The sequence below is a fragment of the Mastomys coucha genome, unplaced genomic scaffold (assembly GCF_008632895.1).
Source record: "Mastomys coucha isolate ucsf_1 unplaced genomic scaffold, UCSF_Mcou_1 pScaffold14, whole genome shotgun sequence".
Taxonomy (NCBI): domain Eukaryota; kingdom Metazoa; phylum Chordata; class Mammalia; order Rodentia; family Muridae; genus Mastomys; species Mastomys coucha.
In genome coordinates this window covers 82022958-82041958 of record NW_022196896.1, presented here as the reverse complement: position 1 = coordinate 82041958, position 19001 = coordinate 82022958, and the positions used below count along the sequence as shown (strand labels likewise).

Sequence of the window (19001 nt, the reverse complement as noted above, 5' to 3'; positions counted from 1 at the left end):
CCAGTACAGGGGAATGCCAGGGTGGGAAGACAGGAGTGGGTGTGTGTGGGGGGGAGCATAGAGGCAGAGGGTGGGTAGATGGGATAGGGGGTTTCCCGAAGGGGAGACCTGGAAAGGGGAAAACATTTGAAATCTAAATAAAGAAAAATTTCCAATTAAAAAAGAAGGGAAAAATTGTTGAAAGTCATTGGACTTGAATTCTATTAAACGCAGCACATTTGTTAACTGCTGCCACTTACATATTTGCTAACTGGATGAGGACAGTCCTCTGTAGTTTTGAATGCTCTCTGTTAAATGAGACAAATACAAACACCGTTTGTGGACTGACACCTTTTTTGATTTTAAGCACTCAACCCCATGGAGATAGCCAATTCTCTATGAAACAAAAAACAAATGTAACCCTCAGAAAACCTGCCAGCTGCTGGGAAGCTGGCAGTGATGTGCTCCCCGTGTGCCTCCCATGACGGCAATGATGTGCTCCATGTGCAGGACCTAGCCTCAGGTCATACTACCCAGCCTGATCTCTGACAGCACAGGACAACAGAACATGAGCAGAGCTGACCACATCCTCTGTCTCCACATTCGTGGTGGTGACAACGGTCCGACATTACTGCTTTCTTCATAAAGGGATCGTTATATCTTCTCAGTTGTTCTGCTTCCAAAGCAGTTGCCAACTAACCTTGAGAAATTGCTTGAAATACTGGTTTGTACCCAGCTCCTTAGTACAATTTATCTCATTCACACAAAAAGCCAGGTGAGATTTTATTAACTTCTTGGGTTGATGTGAATAAGTATCTGGCAAGCAGTGACCTAAAAAAGGAAGGTTGTTTGGGTCACTTGAGGAGGATCAGCTGTCGTGTAGGAGAAGGTATAGTGACAGGATCCTGGGGCTGCCTCCTCACCTCCAGGGAGACCAGAAAGCCTACGAAGGGAGACACAGGCACTGGCTAGCATTTTTCTTTTTCCTTTCCTATCCAACTTGGGACCCTGACACTATTCTGTAGGTCACCCACATTCAGAGTGGATCTTTACCTTCAATTCATCTTCTTTGAAAAAAATATTTACAGATATATTCAAAGTTGTACCTTCTTCCTGCCCTGGGGTTCTTCACTCTAATCGAACTGACAAAATGAATCATCACATGAAACCTCTCTACAATTTTCAGGCCAATTTGACTAGCTCAATGCCTTTAACAAAAGTGTTCCAAAAATTCAAGAAGTGAGGAACACAGGTCAAACAAGAATGTATGCAAGCTAGATCAAAGAAGCATCTTGAAATAATTCTTCTTGATGCATTCTTCACAGCCAATGTTGCAAAGAGCCTGGTACCAAGTAGAAATTGCCACCCCTCAATATGACAAAAATGAATCCATCATTCAACAACTGAAAAAATGCATCAGTTGACATTGCTGCACCCAAGAGTAAGGAGTGTCCATGCACCAAGTTCATTGTTTTGAAATAAATAGCTCGAGCTGAGCACACACACACACACACAGCTATTTTTCTAGGTTCTATTACTGTGCAAACTAGTATATTTTTTTGAATTTCAAACTAATAGAATGTTTTTCACAAACTTTACAATGGGACAGTGATGAGAAGAATACCTCTGATTTATTTACTTTTTTCAACTGAAATTGCTTTTAATAAACAGAACTATATTCAGGGGCTAGGGATGGGGCTGGAGAGATGGCTCAGCAGTTGGGAGTGCAGGATGCTTCCTTCAAATGCAGATTCCAGCACACTAGTCAGAGGGGCTCACAGCCTCCTGTAACTCCAGCAGACCAACAGCCTCTTCTGACATCTGCAGGTACATGCATGCATGTGTATACACACACACACACACACACACACACACACACAGACAGAGAAAAAAAGAGAGAGAGAGAGAGAGAGAGAGACTACAGGCATTTTTCCATCTTGAGGCTAACAATCTTTTGGCAATAACTCTAACATAAGAGAGTTAAGCCAACCCATTATTCTTGGCTTAATTGTGATACTTCCCACTACTTCACTTGCCAAATATGTCTAGATGGCAGTTAATTCTTTTTTGTTACATTCCTTCTTCTGCCAGTACAACCAGCTCCTTTCCAAATCACAGCCCGGCAGACTTAGTAAATGATTAATCCTCTATTCATGTTCTCTAGACTGTCTGACTTCTTTATCATCAGAAAATCTCTTTCTCTTACCATAGTAAAGTTTTAACTTTTACGCTAATGTTGAAGAATTGAGTTCAGAAGTGACAGCTCTGGTTTACAGTTTACAGCTGCGATCCCCTATAACTAATCTACCTTGGAATGAGGCGCTCACAACACAAACTACCCAAAAGCTCTCACATTAATTTAAAACACAGAAAACGCTAGGATATATTAAGCAAATAGCTCTTGACTATCCATGGAAAATTAGGCTGGTAGAACATTAAAGATGCAAAAAGTCAGCCATCCAAAGGAAAAAAAAAAAAAAGCACATAAAGGTCAGATAGCATTTTCATTTCCAAATTATTTGCGAATACAATTCTGCCAAGGGCCGGGGAGGCCAGGGAGTGATTGTTGTTGAGTGGAGAAGGTGCATGGTGACCCTGGTGAAGTCTAGAGGACTCTAAGTCACTGGTTTGCAACCTGAGGGACAAGACCCCTTTAGGAGTCAAATGACTTTCACAGGGATCACAATCAGATATCCTGCAGAGCACATATCTACATGACAATCACAGTGATAGAGTACCAATGAAAGGAGCTGATCACCCTCAGCTGCTGAGTGGCACTGTTCCCTCCCCACCTTTTAAGTCTTACCCTCACATTAGAACAACCACACTAAAGAAAATCTCTACCACTTCACACAGCACCTTGCATAGAAAAGACATCCAAAAATGTGTTTGTTCCTTGACAAATATAGAGATTAAGAACACAGGTAGTTTATTTATAATAGCCAGAAACTGGAAATAACCCAGATGTCCATCAACAGAGGAATGGAAATGTTGAAAATGTGGTACATCTACACAATGGAGTACTACTCAGCTATTAAAAACAATGAATTTATGAAATTCTTGGGGAAATGGATAGATCTGGAGAATATCACCCTGAGTGAGGTAACCCAATCACAGAAGAACACACATGGTATGCATTCTCTGATAAGTGAATATTAGCCTAGAAGATCAGAATACACAAAGTACAAACCACAAACCATAAGAAACTCAAGAAGAAGGAAGCCCAAAGTGAGGATACTTCGTTCCTTCTTAAAAGGGGGAACAAAATACCCATGGAAGGAGTTGTAGAGGCTAACTTTGGAGCAGAGACTAATGGAAGGACAATTCACAGACTGCTCCAACTGGGAATCCTACCCATATTCAGTCATCAAATCTAGCCACTATTGTGGATGCCAACAAGTGCTGGATGACAGGAGCCTGAGATAGCTGTCTCCTGAGAGGCTCTGACAGTACCCAGCTAATACAGAAGTAGAGGCTCACAGCCAACCATTGGACTGAGTACAGGCTCCCCAATGAAGGGGCTAGAGGAAGGACCCAAGGAGCTGAAGGGTTTGTAGCCCTTTATCACGAACAACAATATGAACTAACTAGTACCCTCAGAGCTCCCAGGGACTAAACTACCAACCAAAGAGTACACATGGGGGGACTCATGGCTCCAGCAGCATGAGTATAGCAGAGAATGGCCTAGTCGGTCATCAATGGGAGGAGAGGCCCTTGGCCCTGTGAAGGTTCTATGCCCCAGTGTAGGGGAATGCCAGGTCCAGGAAGTGGGAGAGGATGGGGTGGTGAGCAGGGGAAGCAGGGAGGGAACAGGGGATTGTTTTAGTTTGAGGGTTTTTTTTTCTTATTTTATTTTATTTTTATTTTTTCTTTTGGAGGGGAACCTGGGAAAGGAGATATTGTAAATAAAGAAAAAAATCTAATTAAAAAAATCAAAAAAAAAAAAAAAAAAAAAAAAAAAAAAAAAAAAAAAAGAACACAGGCAGTGATATATCAAAAGAGGTGTATGGATGCTGTGCATAAGCTCAACATATGAATGGTTTCTTAATAACATCAGTTTTGCGAAAGGTCTTCATCTAAGTCATGTGGGATAGAAATCCAAGTGTGGGGAAGGAGAAGATGGTGGGGAGTAATTTGGGGACTGTAGGAGGGGGTGGGGATGGTAAAGGGGGCTATCGGAATGGTCCTTCTGACTGAGTCTGTAGGACGGGGGCAAGTCATCAAGGCTAGCCCTGGAGAGGACAATGAAAATGGAGCATCCCATCGTAGGCTAAAACTACGCTATTTCATTAGTAACAGACACTTGGAGCTCCTGTTCAGTCAACTAAAGTTTATTGTAACATGTTGCATGCTAACACAGTTTTAAAGAGAACAATGTGAAGCAGAGTCTCCACCCTTACAGAGCACACATTCAAGTTGAGGGACTCGGAGAAGATAAAGAAAATTATTTTTAAAAGACTGAGCAGATTACTATTCGACACTTCTGAATAGTGTGGTGGGGAAATATCTAGGAAAAAGCATGGAGGTGGGGTCAGTAGTTGGAGAAGAATCTCTCAGGAAATGACTGGCTAAGAATTAAGAGGCAGGACAAAACTTTGCAGGCAAGGGAAGGACATTCCAGGAACAAATGCAGTGTGCTTCATAATAGCCTGGAGACTAGGACAAGTTTGGTCTGAGTGAACAAAGTCAGTATGGCTGGGGGAAATTGAGGAGGGTGGTAAGTCTGCAGAGGTGTTAGATCACAGAGCACCCTAAATCTGAGGCTACCACAGAGTTGACGAAGTATTGTGGCATGATCTAGTCCATGTTGTCACATGATCACTCTGGATCTACAGAGTATCTCAGGTAACTTCTTAAAAATAACCACAAACACTAATACACTGAGAGTGTATGGCCTGCCAATACATCACAGTCCTACAAACTGAAAGTGGGGCTCCTTTTCTTCAGGGTCAATGGCTGCATAGGCACATCCCTCCTCACGATCTGCACTGTTGAAAGAAATATGCAATACAGATGCCACAGTGCTCTCAGTCGCTTCTATGGCGTGCTGGCTGCACAGCCTGCAGCAGGTTACCTTCACTCAGCTTCCTACCAAAGTGAGAAGCCATTTCCACAGGAAATGATAACTGGATCCATTGAACTATTCCTGCTTTTCATGCTAAACTATTTCAGCTTTTGTGAAAGTCTGGCTTTGTCTACAATCGTAAGCTGTGTTTTAAAAACAGAAATGAAAGAAAGCATAATATTAAGATTTGGACTTAGCAGGAAAAAACCTGAAAGGACGAAAACACCATCAGACACTTGCGATGTGGAGCAGAAACTGTCCAGCCACAGCCCGAGAGCCATTCTTCTTAAGTCAGACCCAGCTCCAGGGGCCGGCTGCCCTCAGCAGTGGATTATTTTCCTTTCTTAGCTTACAAGAGAATAAGTGATGGCTGCTGTCTGTCTCTATGGCAACCAGTACCCTAATTTCACCTCTTAGACGGCAATTATACCTATTCACTGAATAGCTCTCAATCCCTACTTTTATGATGAAAAAAAAAATTGATTTCACAAGAAATGTGACACAGGCAATAGGTGAGCTCCATCCCGCTCTGCAAAAGCAGCCCTTGTACGAGCATCTGTGGGCAGAGTGCATTCAGGGGAGGCTTTTTCATGGCACTTAGAAAATGTTTATACCAAGTGCATTTCTCCTAGTTATTTTAAATGGTAAAATGTTCGTATTTTCTTCACTGACAGTTATTTTATTCAACTATATAATGTATCATGTTTGCTAGGAAGAATTTGGTAACTACAGGAAGCATACAGAAGAGAAGAACTAAGAAGATAAACTCCATTGATGACAAACCAAAGCAATCACTGTTAATGCCTTCCTAGGACTGCATGTGCATATTAACAGACAAATGCAATTTAAATCTCACCGCTCACACACTCTCACAAACAGACTGCTTCACAAAACATATTCAATTGTTCTTCATACAATTACTGGTCCTCCAAACAACTGACTTTGATAGCTTCAAAGGAGTCCATGAGATAAATCCTCATGTTTCACGATTCTTTTATTTTAATCTTACTGTCTGTGTAAATGTTTCCACAAGTGTGCAGCTGCCTGTCGAGGCAGGAAGAGGAGGTGCTGGAGCTGGAGTTACAAACAGATGTAAGCATCCATGGAGGGGCTGGGAATGGAAGGCGAGGCCTCTGCAGTAGCAACAGCTCTGAGCTACTGAGCCATCTCTCCAGTGCCTGGGTTCCTATCTGTAATTTAGCTAAGCCCCCCAGCACTGCAGTTACAGATGTGTGTGGCAACATATGGCATTTTACGTGGGTACTGGGGATTCAAACTCAGGTCCCCGTGCTCGCACAGTAAACACTTAACCCACTGAGCTATCGCCAGCTCCTTGTCTCCTTAAATTCCTGATTAGAAGAGCCATGATTAAAAGTGCAAGGCTCAGCCGGTGATTTAATGGACAGGGGAATCTCTAATAACATTGCTTGTAAGACGTGGGGTCTCATTTTACTCAGACTGGAATGGCCTTGGTCCTTGGGGCAAAGCCATCTTGCTGGAGTAGCTGGGACTATAAGGGCATACCACCATACTTGATTTCATAAATTAACTTATGAAATTGGAAACTTATTTTAAAGATAAAAGTGCTGTGCATTTCACTGATCGGTTTTTAGGCAAAAGGGGATTGCCTATTGACTTGTAAAGCAGAGCTGCACTGTCCCCTAATGTCCATTCTCCTCCTACTTAGGAATAGAAAAGACAACTTTTAGCCCCCTGGAAAAGACATGTTACATTGCTTTTTGCAATTAACTGTGGCTATATATCAACTCCAGGCTGATGAACAGGAAGGAAAAGTAATATTTTTTCTTGTCAGTAATTCCAGAAAATAATATCCTAAATAAAGGAAGATATGTCTGCCCCCATCATTCCTGTTGGGTGAACTGCAGATGTTACAGGTAAAGTTTAAGCAGCCATTTTAGACCTTGAAGATACTCAAGGAATAGAAGAACAGACAGTTAGATGGAGCCTAGACACCTAAGAACTTGGCAAGAGCATTTCCTCAGATAGTTGCTGTCTAAGTTTCCAAGTAAAAGTTTGCATTTTAAGCCATAATTGGGTTGCTTTTTAAAAGATACTTACTTTTAAATTTATTCCCTGAAAATTTCATACATCACATGTGAGAACACTTACTCTTGATTGATATACAAAGTTTCTACATATTTCTATTGTTACTGGCTTGTAAGTGGTCTTCTAGTTAAATATTTTTATTTATACCTAATTAGGTATGTCAGACATTTTGTCATTTGCTCTTTAATTTTGTTTACAGCATGAAACACAAAAATAAAGTTATCCCTAAATCTAATCACTCCATAAATTCTATTAAGTCATCAGAATGAAATCAGATAGTATCATTTGCCAAGAAATGTTTACAGACAAGCCATTTGTCTCAACCATCATCAAGCAGTGCTGAGACCTGAGCATCTCTCTGTCAGGAGCTATCATTCAAAAGAAAAGAAGGCATGCTTCTGAGGACTGGGAAACCACTTACTCTTTGTCAAATCAGAGATCATTCCATTTGCCATGTCCTCAGAGGCCTCCCCGGGGCTGCATGGATACTGAATGGCAAGCTCTGGCTGCCACCTCCAACCACACTTTAGACGCAGCCACTCTGCTCTGGGCATTGGAATTCCACCCCAGAACCCCTGCTTTTAGAGATGTCCATACACTGAGATTAGTAATGGGAAGATGCAACCTCCTACCAGATCATATGCAGCCAGCATCTTCTTCTGCACATCTGGAATCACACCCAGAGGCTCCAGGTAAGGAAAGCAGTCCTTCATCACCAGAGACACGGACGGAGTACTGTCGCTGGTGATGAGACGAGAGGACAGGGTTAACAGGCACTGTTTCAGACTGGCAATCGGCGGGAGTCCACACAGCTCCTTAACAGACACTATGGCGTTCTACGAGGAGAAAACATGGAATCACATGTCTGACCACATGGTACTGCCCACCCCCCAGTTCACACCCAAGTGAATTCAACAAATTATACCCTCAAAGACATGTACAGTGCAGAGCAGCCTGGATCACAGCCAAGCCAATCTGCCGCAACATGCAGAAGTAATACAGATAGCTTAGTCACCATCTGAACCATTGGCTTTAGTATTTACCAATGGCCACAGACAGCCACAGAGCTGATTCTGACTCGAGGATGCTCTGTGCTTTGCAGACATAGCAACAGGAATGCCCCCACACTAGCAGGACCTACACATGAGTACTGCATTCAAATTATATCATGGGGATCAGAAAAGCATCACACTCCTGAACCAGATGCCATCTCTCTTAGCATCTTAAGCCAGGGGGACATCACTGCTCACCAGCCTCCATCTGAGCAGCCAGCAATGTTGCCTTGTCAGCCCATCAGAAATGCACAGCGCATACAGAAAACGAATTGCACGGACATCTTATTCGTTGATGTTATAATCTTTAACAAAATTGAGGTGCTCTAATATTACGAAAATATCTTCTACATACAAAGAGACTGGGCCTCAGAGCCAGAGTTAGTAAGACACCTTGAGGTCACTCGAGGCTGATCTCCTTCTGTGTACTCTGTTATTAAGAGAGCAACGTAACAACCAAGCTTACTTGTTGTGGATTTCCCATATAATCCCCTTTTAAAATCTAAGCTAATTAATAGCTTAATCTAAAGTTGTCTTCTCTTCTACATCCCTGACCCAAGAGTAACATATATGTGTATGTATGCTGTGGTAATAAATACAGGCGATAGCAAACAGGTTGAAAGAACCTATGGATATTGCTTGACAGCCTTTGTTTGCTATCTAGGCCAGCTGGGGTCAGATGAAGTCAGTGACTTAATCCCTTGTAAAACTCTATTAAAGGTTTCTGTTAAGTATTCCCTCTTACCCATGTGGTGCTTTCTGTGCTACTCAATTCACATACAGCAAAAGCTCTTTGTTGTGGATACACAGGGACAGACATACATAGAGAGAAAGTGATTCACGAGACAGACAAGCAAAGAGACAGACTCATTCAGCACACAGAAATGTCAGGTGATGAAGGGAGAAAGGGGTAGATAATTCAAATCTGGGTTCACTCTTGGCTAAATGACACCATGGAAAGTGCTTTTTAATTTCTTTTCCTTAATGAGACAGTAACACAGTTTAGGTACTCTGGGGCTATTACTAATGTACTCAAACTGATGCTAAAGTAATAACTTGGAAAAACTGTGGCTGTTTTACATTTATTAATAATGAGCAACATTGAACCTATTGAATGTCTCATGAATTTATTAATTATCATGGTATTATTAATTTTTACATATTACTCTCCAAATACTCCTTTATCCAAGCTACTTTGTTAGGATATCATTAATTATTAACTATGCCTAGGAAAGCCTTATAAACAGCTCTTCTTTTTGTGTATGTATATGTAGTCTGCATACATGTGTATATGTATGTTTCTGGGGGGGGGGCATGTGTGGGGGCATGCATGTGGAGATCTGGGAGCTCACCCTTTATTTTTTGAGGCAGGTTCTCTTACTAGATCCAGAAATCATGAATTAGATAGTGTAGCTCACCATCCTAGTCCAGTGATCCCTGTCTTGGCCTTGGGCATTGCACTAGGATTACAGGAGGTCGCCACAAACCCATCTTCTAAGTGGATTCTGGGGATCTGAACTCTAGGCCTTGTACCTAGGCAGCAAATGCTTTTCTGGCTGAGCCATCACCCCACCCAAATTCTTCTCAAAAAAAAAAAAATGAGATAAAGGCTGTATTTCAAGAATTACACAACTTCTAATGCAGTTAGGTATAAAAATGGCTTATGGGTAATCTAACATAGGGTTTTATAAGAATGCCAAGTTTAGGTAGGGAAATACTACAGAGAAGATTACAGCATGTTCATAGGCTGATGTTTAACAAAGTGGTTAAGCAAACCACCCTGAAACAAATCTTGTATCATACTCTTTCCGACCATTTGGCTCTTTGAAGAACTTGCCTGTAATAATTTCACTAAGTCACAGCTTGGTGCTTCTGCTTCACGTGAATAATAATGGGTTTTGGCATCAGACACTTTGGGATTTAAAGTCTAACTTCGACATTTATTAACTGCAAGATCTGAGAAATAATGTCTTCTAATGTCTCTGCTTTCTTGAGGGCAAAGTCTCTGGATAAGTGAGTTCTTATAACAGTGCTAGCTAAAGGAATGAAGGAAACTGAGTTATGTCCACTTTGCCATACAAGACTTTAGTGAATACTTGTTGTCTGGTCATGTCTGAAGAACACTATCCTTTATTGACTATATAAGATATTATGAAAAAGAAGTTTGTGGCCATGCATCACAAGGAAGGGAGAGGCAGGCTGGGCTTCTCCATGTTAAAACCGGGTGATTGCTGTGTGCTCTCTCAGTTCTCACAAGAGCCATGTGGTGTAACTCTCTTGATCTTGCCTTCTGCCGAAAAATGGATCATCAGAGACCAACTATCATCTGTTCAGGACCACACAGGGACAAATTTATCCCAGAAACCACATTCCTTCAATTAAACTACCTTTCTAAGAGAAGGTTAAATACATGTTTTTTTTTTTTAAATAATTAAGTACTGAGCTTTATTTGATTAGCTATGTTTTCTCTTGTGGGTAATAAACACACAATAACTAAAAGTATAATGGGCATCACTTTTATAATGTATGACTTTAAATTCTCTTCTATATTCACATCTGCAAATATTTTACATATATGCTTTCAAACAACATGCATATGTCTGGATATGCATTTTATATACTACCCACATGAGGATGTGTGTGTGTGTGTGTGTGTGTGTGTGTGTGTGTGTGTGTGTGTGGTGTGTGTGTGCGCGCACGCATGCACATCAGGTAGATATGGGTAGCCCACACAGAGACCAGAGAATGCAGGGTCTCCTGATCCATTCCTCTCCATCCTTTCCTCTGACACAGGGTTCTCAGTGAATCTGAGGTTAGGTTGGTGGCCAATAAGCCCCAGAATCTTACTGTCTCCACTCACACCCAGCAAGACATTATAGGCACTTTCAGCCACACAGGGCTTTTTATGTGGATGCTGGAGGTGCGGGTGGGGATTGACCCTAGCTAAAAATGGACGTGAATAACAGAATCCGTGGAGGAAGATGGGTCTGTTTTCCTACCTGCATGTTTTCTCTCATATCTATGGCTTCTCGTAAGGGATGAACTGCTAGTTTGAAGATATCATCTATGGTTTTAAGACCAACATTCCTGAGCATGGTGTATTCTCGAACTTTCTTCCCCATTCTCACAGAAAGGCTTCGCTTCTGTGGTTTTCCTCCTCCACTCCGATTGGTTATTGCTATGTGGACGAAAAGGGTCACGTGCTCCATGATATCCCCCACAAAGGAGCGCAAGGGGACGTGCCGGTACCCGGGCTGCAGACATTCAAATGGTATCGTATACTGCCCAATGAACTCATCCCCAATATAATCATCATCCAAAATGACGAAACGGACCATGGTCAGCTCGGGAAGGTTGACTTGAAACTCGAAAGTTTCATCAAAAATTGGATTATCGCTGTTCTGTTGTACAGTTTTAGTTCTTTGCTCAGAGCAATCAGCTGGAATTCCATGAATCTCCACACAAACATAGGGGTCTATGACATCCCCTTTGGCACAAGCTCCTTTGGGCTTTGGGAAGTTCTGACCACTGATAATCTTGATGTGAAGAACCAGGGGAGACACTCCAGGGACAATGCCCTTTGTGTTTGCGCTGAAGTACGAAACTTCATCTCGCATGATAGATGGCCTGAGGACGTAGCCACATCCTCCATTTTGAAGAAACCAGCCAGTGTGAAGGTCCATCATTGGACCAGGAGTTTGAAAATTCATTGCTACAATCTGACAGCCACAATTCCAGAAGTCCTGTGGGTTCAAATTACTGGAATCTATCCGCATGGCACTAGGGTAGACCCTTGATAAGAACTTCTTGTTATAATTCACGAAATCCTCTGGGTATTCATTTGCGATCCGGCTGGCCTCTGTTTCGCTAAATGAACAAATTTCCCAGTAGTTTTGGGTTTTCATAGACAGTTCAAAATCTCTGTACTGAACAGATTTACAGATGGATACCAAGTCAGAGAGCTCTCGGCAGAGCCAGATATGTTTCTGCTCACCGTTGTAATCCCCTGACATCCTCCGAGACATCTCGGCTTCTTCATCCTCATCGGTGACTTCTCCTTCTAACAGATCTGATTCCGGAGGCAATTTCTTTCCTTTCAAAATAATCATATTTTTTAGTTTTTCAGGTGATGGGAGGTAGGATTCTGAAGACAAAGGTGCTTCTGTATAAAGTTTATTGCCAAACACCTTTTTCATCTGCTGAACCATGACTTTCTGCTGTGGCAGAGAACAGTGATTCCCCAAGCAGAGAATGAGTGGGTATTCTGAAGCAACAAAGGCAAACTTATTTATCACCTCCAGAACACTTCGAAAGGAAAGGTGCATGGCCATGTTGTTCCTGTTACAAAGGATAGGCTCATTATCTGGTCCATCGCTCACATCGAGCTCAATGCTTCTGCAGCCCATTTTCAATGCCCTTACATACCCATTGATATCAGCTGGTCCCCTGAACTGATCTTCTATCAGGTAGGTATTATGAGACGCATTGATATAGTAGTGAGATAAGGGTTGGGTCATATCTTGGGCAACTTTCTTTTGCTCTGGATCAAAAATGTCACATTCTGGAGATAATAAATACTGGGTAAAACCATCAATTGCAAGGAAGCCTTTCTGGCGGCCATCTTCAGAGAGCTCATATCTCCTAATGATGTCTAAGCACATATCCTCAGTGATGTGGGTGACCCCTTGCTCAGCTTCTAGGAAGAGCATGAGGTCATTGGCATCCAGGTACTCTTTGTTCTTAGATATCTGAACAAGTAAGAAATATACTTCTGGCCTGGTGCACAGCTCACAAAATGCTTCACAGAATTCTTCTTCTGTCACCCGGGTAGTTAGTTTTTCTTTGCTCTTCTGGATTTCTTTAAACTTTAACCTGATCTTAGATTCTTTCAGAGTAGGGTTGAGTTGTTTTATTAACTCCACCGAAGTGTCTTCTAACATAATCCCATTCCCATCGACATCTGCTGCTTCAAACACCGTTTTCAGCCACATGAACCGTGGTGTGTTCTGGTTCCCCTCCATAAAATCAAGCGGTTGCTTACTACGAGAGACCAGGTACCGTAACCCCGACACCCAGATGTTTGCTACATCTGCTGAATTGGCAACTAGGTCCAGAGACTCGTAATTTTCCCCATGGAGTATGGAGAAGGCACAGTCTTCACAGATCTGGTCAGCGAGGCCATTGTTTCTGAATGTCTCTGTGTTCTTCCCCAGCCTGATCTCTTTGATGGCAGAAATGTCCAGCTTGGCTTTTTCAAGGTCTTTCTTGGAAGGTTCCCAGCGTAGGGCCTGGAGGTCAGTGTCTAAGGTGAAGAATCGGTTGTAGATGCGAGAGTTTGGTCGCACTTTCTTCAGCTCGCAGCCAGCCTGCATGAAGCTAATGCAGTCGTGGGCACTGCTAATCTTCTTCTCTGATGGCATGCTGCTGAAGGACACTGTTTTCTTTCTGCCACCACACTTTTGGTTTGAAGGATCCTATAAAATAATCAGAAAAGAATGATCAATCTCCTTTAGGAAACACAAATTCAGTAACACTGTAGGAACTTCTCAAACTATGAACAGAGAGTCTGTTATCTAATAGAAGCTAGCCTGGAATTTACCTTTTCACTGATCCAGAAGTTAAATTACTGAGACAATTAATACCATTAGGCTCTAAAGGACACTTGTTTTACAAATTCAGGTGTGTCCTCTAAGAATAAAGCCCAGCTTTGGTTCATCTGAAACCATGCTAGGTACAGTTTTTTAGGAACCTCCATCAACAGCACAGCAGACAGCATCCATGCGACTGTGTTCAGCAGGTTACATGTGACCTGTGGCTCAGCACAGCAGACAGCATCCATACAACTGTGTTCAGCAGGTTACATGTGTCCTGTGGTCTTCCCTTCTAATGTGTATAGAGCCCTTCTCACTTGTCTCTCCTAAACTGCCAATCCCAGCTGATGAACACTCATAATTGCAAGATGATAGATTTCATCTGCCTTGGACTGTGGCTACTCTATTGCTGCCAACTCATTTACACTGAGCACCTGACCCCTTCCACTTAAAACTGGATAATTCTTCATTTTAATGAACTTTAATAAAGTTTTCAACTACATTACCAATTCAAACAGTTCTCCCTAGAACATATATCTAAAATGCATGTTTAATGTACTTGGAGTACTAGATCTCATACGTTGCACCCATGACACAAGAGTATGAATGCTTCAGAGGACACTGCCCTCAAGCAAAAACTAAGTAGTCCTTGAGTTTCTTTATCCAACTCACTAGGTATATTATCTGGGATAAGATATATTGTCTCCGAATTTTAATTTCTACTTCTCAAATAAGATCTGAACACACAATCTTTATGTTATTGCCCAGTATCATGATACTCAAAAGAGAAAGCGCATGCCCATTTTGGTTTGTCAATGGAAAATCCACATCTCCTTATGTGTGCCTGTAGGTCTATTCACAGGCATCTGCTGGAATATTGGGAGTTAGCAAGACATTAACTCATTCATGACTTCTAAACATTTAAGCCAAACCTTCAACAGTAATTTGAAATACGTTTAAAGATCCAAATGCTATCACCACCTTCGACACTGAGAAGTATAACAAAGCAGTCTGAGCTGTGACATTGCCTCCCCCTCTTAGAACATCTTTTTAGGAACTGCTCTCTGGTGCAGTGGCATTATCTACTCCAGCCAGCCCATATACACCCTGACTATTCTCTATTCAGCAAAGGCATGGTGATTCATTATTTAATTGGCTAAAACTCTACAAGCAAAAGGAAAATAAATTTTGCTTTAGTTATGGTATGTGGTGGGATGATTCATAGGCTCAACTTCATATCAGATATTCAAGAGACACAGGTATAAATTACCCAGTCTGGGTTACTGAATACTACAAGGAACAGTGACAACTTGGCTTCTACTTCCCCAGAGACTTTCTATTTTTAATTATCCCACATTGGTCAATTTCCTCCAGCCTTAAGTTAAAAGACAATGATAAATCTTTAGCCGTTCCAAGACATGTACTCCACTAAGACATGTTTAAATTCATCACAGCCCACATACTCAGAAATATCAGATGTCCGTGTTTATTTTTCCCCCATCAACATAGGAACCTAATGACACTGCTAGATGAGATTAATCTACCAAGTAAAATAAAGAGAGAAACTGAATCTTGGTGGCAAGTTAGACTGTGACTCAGCCTTCAAGCTAACCATTTGACTAGCCTTTTACACTAGTGAGAGCTTCAGCTTAAAATATGTTTTATATGATATCGTGTTCCAGATATAAATGTTGTCAGTAGAGTCAGGGAACCTACAACAGTCCCCAGGAAACTGAACTTGGGAAATCAGTGTTCGTCTAAGCGCACATTTGGTTCCTCAACCCTGCGTGTGCAATTGCAGAGGCCCTCTCTGTGATCTCACTATCCTCTCTTGACTTAAGACACCACTTATCTATGAGAACGCACTGTCACGGCCAGCACAGCCTTCTTACATAAGCCTCTCTTCTTTACAAGGACAGCTACTAAAATCAACTCTATACCACTATTTAGACAAGGTTTCAAGAGGAGAATATTTTCTATCAAGTTTATAAAAGAATTCACCTGCTCCATAGTGCTAGGTTCTTGCCTGGACTTGAAAATCATGTGTGATTACAAAACATATCCCAAAGTGCCTTAAAACTTGGTATCTGAAAAAGATGTGATTCCCATGTTGTCATCTCAGAAAAGATAAAATCCAGTTCTTGTAAGTCCCCAAGTGGTCTAGAAACTAGCCATGCATGTATGAACAGGTAGTTAGTATGTCTACTGATGGCTAGGGCCAAGATTATTTATATTAAAAACTGCTGGAAAAGATTCAGGATGCTGAGTATTTCTCTAGCTCGGCCATAGAAAAAGAAAATAGCTGGCCCGAGACAACAATCCCTACACTGTAACTGCAATGTTCTTGATTGGGGAGGCTGGGAGAAGGAATAGAGACATCATCTGATGTCTTGCTGGACAGGGAGACTCAAGTCTCTTTTGGAACAAGTTGATTCCCAAGGCTACCTGGACAGTGCCTTCTACCCAATACCTGCATTCACTGCAATAATACAGTAGCAGATTGGTCCTGGATAATGGGAATGTTAAGGTAAATAGCCTGACAAACATTAAAGTGTTATTTGTGGGATACACTCCAAAAAGCTGTTACACAACAAGTCAGTCATTCGCAGTTTTCTGTAGACTGTGAAGCCCAGTCCTACCGGCACTTGGTGGGGTCCAAGAAGAGCAAGGTTTGACCTCACTCCAGGTATGCTCTTTCCAGCTTCCACCCAATTAGATGATGGGAAGGATTCCATCAGCCAGAACATATACCTAAGAGATTCTGATATAGCAAGTAAATATAATTCTTTCCAGAGCTAACTTTGCTCACTATGAATAAAGACAGAAGACTGAAGTCTACCAGGAGAGAATAGCACATTGTGAGGCTTGTTATCTCCCAAATCGAAAACTAGCTCACAGTCCAGGAGAACTTAAGAATCACATGCTGAGCATCATCCCTTCAATGTCCTGAAATTCTCATTTAAGTTTCCAAATGATCATTTCCTGTGAAGCAATCACATTTAAACAAGCTAAATGATAAAACAAATAGGCCAAATTGGGTTTCTATAGTCCCTGAATGGCTCTAAGCATTGCTTCATGTTTTGGACCTACAGTCCTTGTAAATAAAAGCAATAACTTATAAAGGATTTAGCCACCAGCATCAGAGCTTTAGGTTCTTGCCACGTGCAATCAATATTCTATTCTTTAATGTATTTACTTGCCCAAAACATTATTCATGGTTCATTCATATCACAAAAATATACATAATCTCATGCTTATCAGCACTAATTTTTAAGTTAGAAATAATTTTTGAAATGCTAGGGGGAAATGGTGAGATAGTTTTAATTGTTTTTCATTGTTTTCTATGAGTGTTTTTATCTGTGGTAAAGAAAATAAAACCAGTCATGAATAAATGAGAATCCTGCTTATACAACAGAAGAAGATTTACAGCTCTTTAAACCTATTTCATTAAATTGAAATTGGGAACAGGGCAGGAGGGAGTTCACAGAAGCTAAATTAATAAAACTGCTTCTGTAAATATCCACTGACATTTGCTCTCTTGTTTTCCATCCAACTACATTAATATGCGGCAACAGAACAGGAAAATAACTTTTGTTCATAATACACTAATAAGCCCTGAAAAAAGAGTCTATTTGGTGAGGCAAGGCTTTAACTCTTGTTCATGAAAACATTACTTCAGTGGGATAATTTTAGGGGGAAACTATAGTGATTCAAGAGACAATTTGAGCATCATCAAGTGTGATGACCTGAGTTTGGTCCCTGGGTCTCACTCCAGCAAGTTGTCCTCTGACCTCCTCACAAGTACATGTGTCATGCATGGTACATGCCTGCCCCCACCTCTCTCTCTACCCACACCCCCACATACAGATAAATGCAATGGGACTTTTATTGAAGAAAGCAGAGGTAAAATAACCAGTTGTTTTCTTGATATAAGACAAGTTACAGGTTTCAAGCTTGGATGACAGGTAAATATAAACACCACTGCATGAATCACGGAATACAGTCGAGGTAACATTAAAGACAAAGTTTTTACTTTGGGCTAGCTTGGATTTTTAGATGACTGTGGATGGTCCAAATGAAGCTACAGTGGAAAGTTAGCTTCAAGGGCTAGTAATTGTCAAATAAGCTATGGAGTTGGGGGCTACCATAACGAATAACATTGAGATATGGACTAAGCCCACAGGATCACTCAAATTTAGACAAGAGAGATGTAAAATAATGGTCAGGATGAGGAAGAAGAGGAAGAGGAGAAAGAAGAGAGAGGGAGGAAGAATAACAAGCCCTCACAGATGCCATACCTGAAGAAAGTGCTGTTAAAACGGATCTACAATAGTTCCCTGGATTCAGTAGTTACTATGTTGTTGCTACTGGCCTTAACAAGGAAAGGATTTATATTCCATTCAGGATGGTGAAGACAAAAATGGAGCCATGAGAAATGCTGAGAACTAAGAACTGAGGAGAGAAAAGCTGATCCTATGGTCCTGTGCTGGAAGTAGAGACCAGAGACCAGGATGCTACAGTACCATGTGGAAGGGTAGAATGACCAAGCGGGACTAGAGCAATAGGCCGCAGCAGCATGGTAAGGACATTGGCTTTCTCCACATCATTGATGGAATTCAGCTCTCACGCACACACTTCCCTTGTCCACACAAGTGCACGTAAATGTTTGGCAATCAAACCATCAAGAGGAAACCTTAATTCCCCCACACAGGCCTAACTCTTCACACAACACTGTAAAGGCAAGGGCAGGGGGAGGAATCACTGCCACCCAATTGCCTACACATTTCAGGTCAAGGGAGGTGGCAACTCTATACTATAGCACTGATTCCAAATCAAAACTTCCAGAATTACTTTCCCATTAAAACTCCAATCACTTAATGCAGTTGCACGTGTCTAACACACATGGGCCTCAAAAGATGCAGCCCGCATTGCATGTAGTGGAACTAAGTCTTAGACACTCAACCAGTGTCAGGAAGCTAGAGTTTGACTTAAGGTCCATGAATCTTTCCCTCCTAGTCCTGTAAGTCACTAAGCAGCTGAGCACTATATCATCCCTAGACAACACACTCATTCTATACCATGTTCCAAATCAACAGGAGTAAAGGCACTGCCCAGCGATTATGCCACTCAGGTGTCCTTCCAAATTAAGTTGTATGGCTGCATTGAATCCCACATTTCATTATCAAATACAATCCATTTAATGAAATCCACTGAAGGTTCCTCCTCCCAGAGACATCACAAGAGATA

General features: G+C 41.6%; 1 protein-coding gene across 3 annotated transcripts in view; it reads right to left on the bottom strand.

Annotated features, from left to right (window-relative positions):
• The window catches only part of Plcl1 (phospholipase C like 1 (inactive)), a 315943-nt gene that overhangs the window by 44605 nt on the left and 252337 nt on the right, over positions 1 to 19001 (bottom strand). For all 3 annotated transcript variants that reach the window (XM_031367529.1, XM_031367531.1, XM_031367530.1), the window contains exons 2-3: positions 11163 to 13637; positions 7744 to 7947 (exon numbers count right to left, since the gene is read on the bottom strand). In XM_031367529.1, the coding sequence (XP_031223389.1) occupies positions 7744 to 7947; positions 11163 to 13637 (2679 nt within the window). The remainder of the gene's footprint in view (positions 1 to 7743; positions 7948 to 11162; positions 13638 to 19001) is intronic.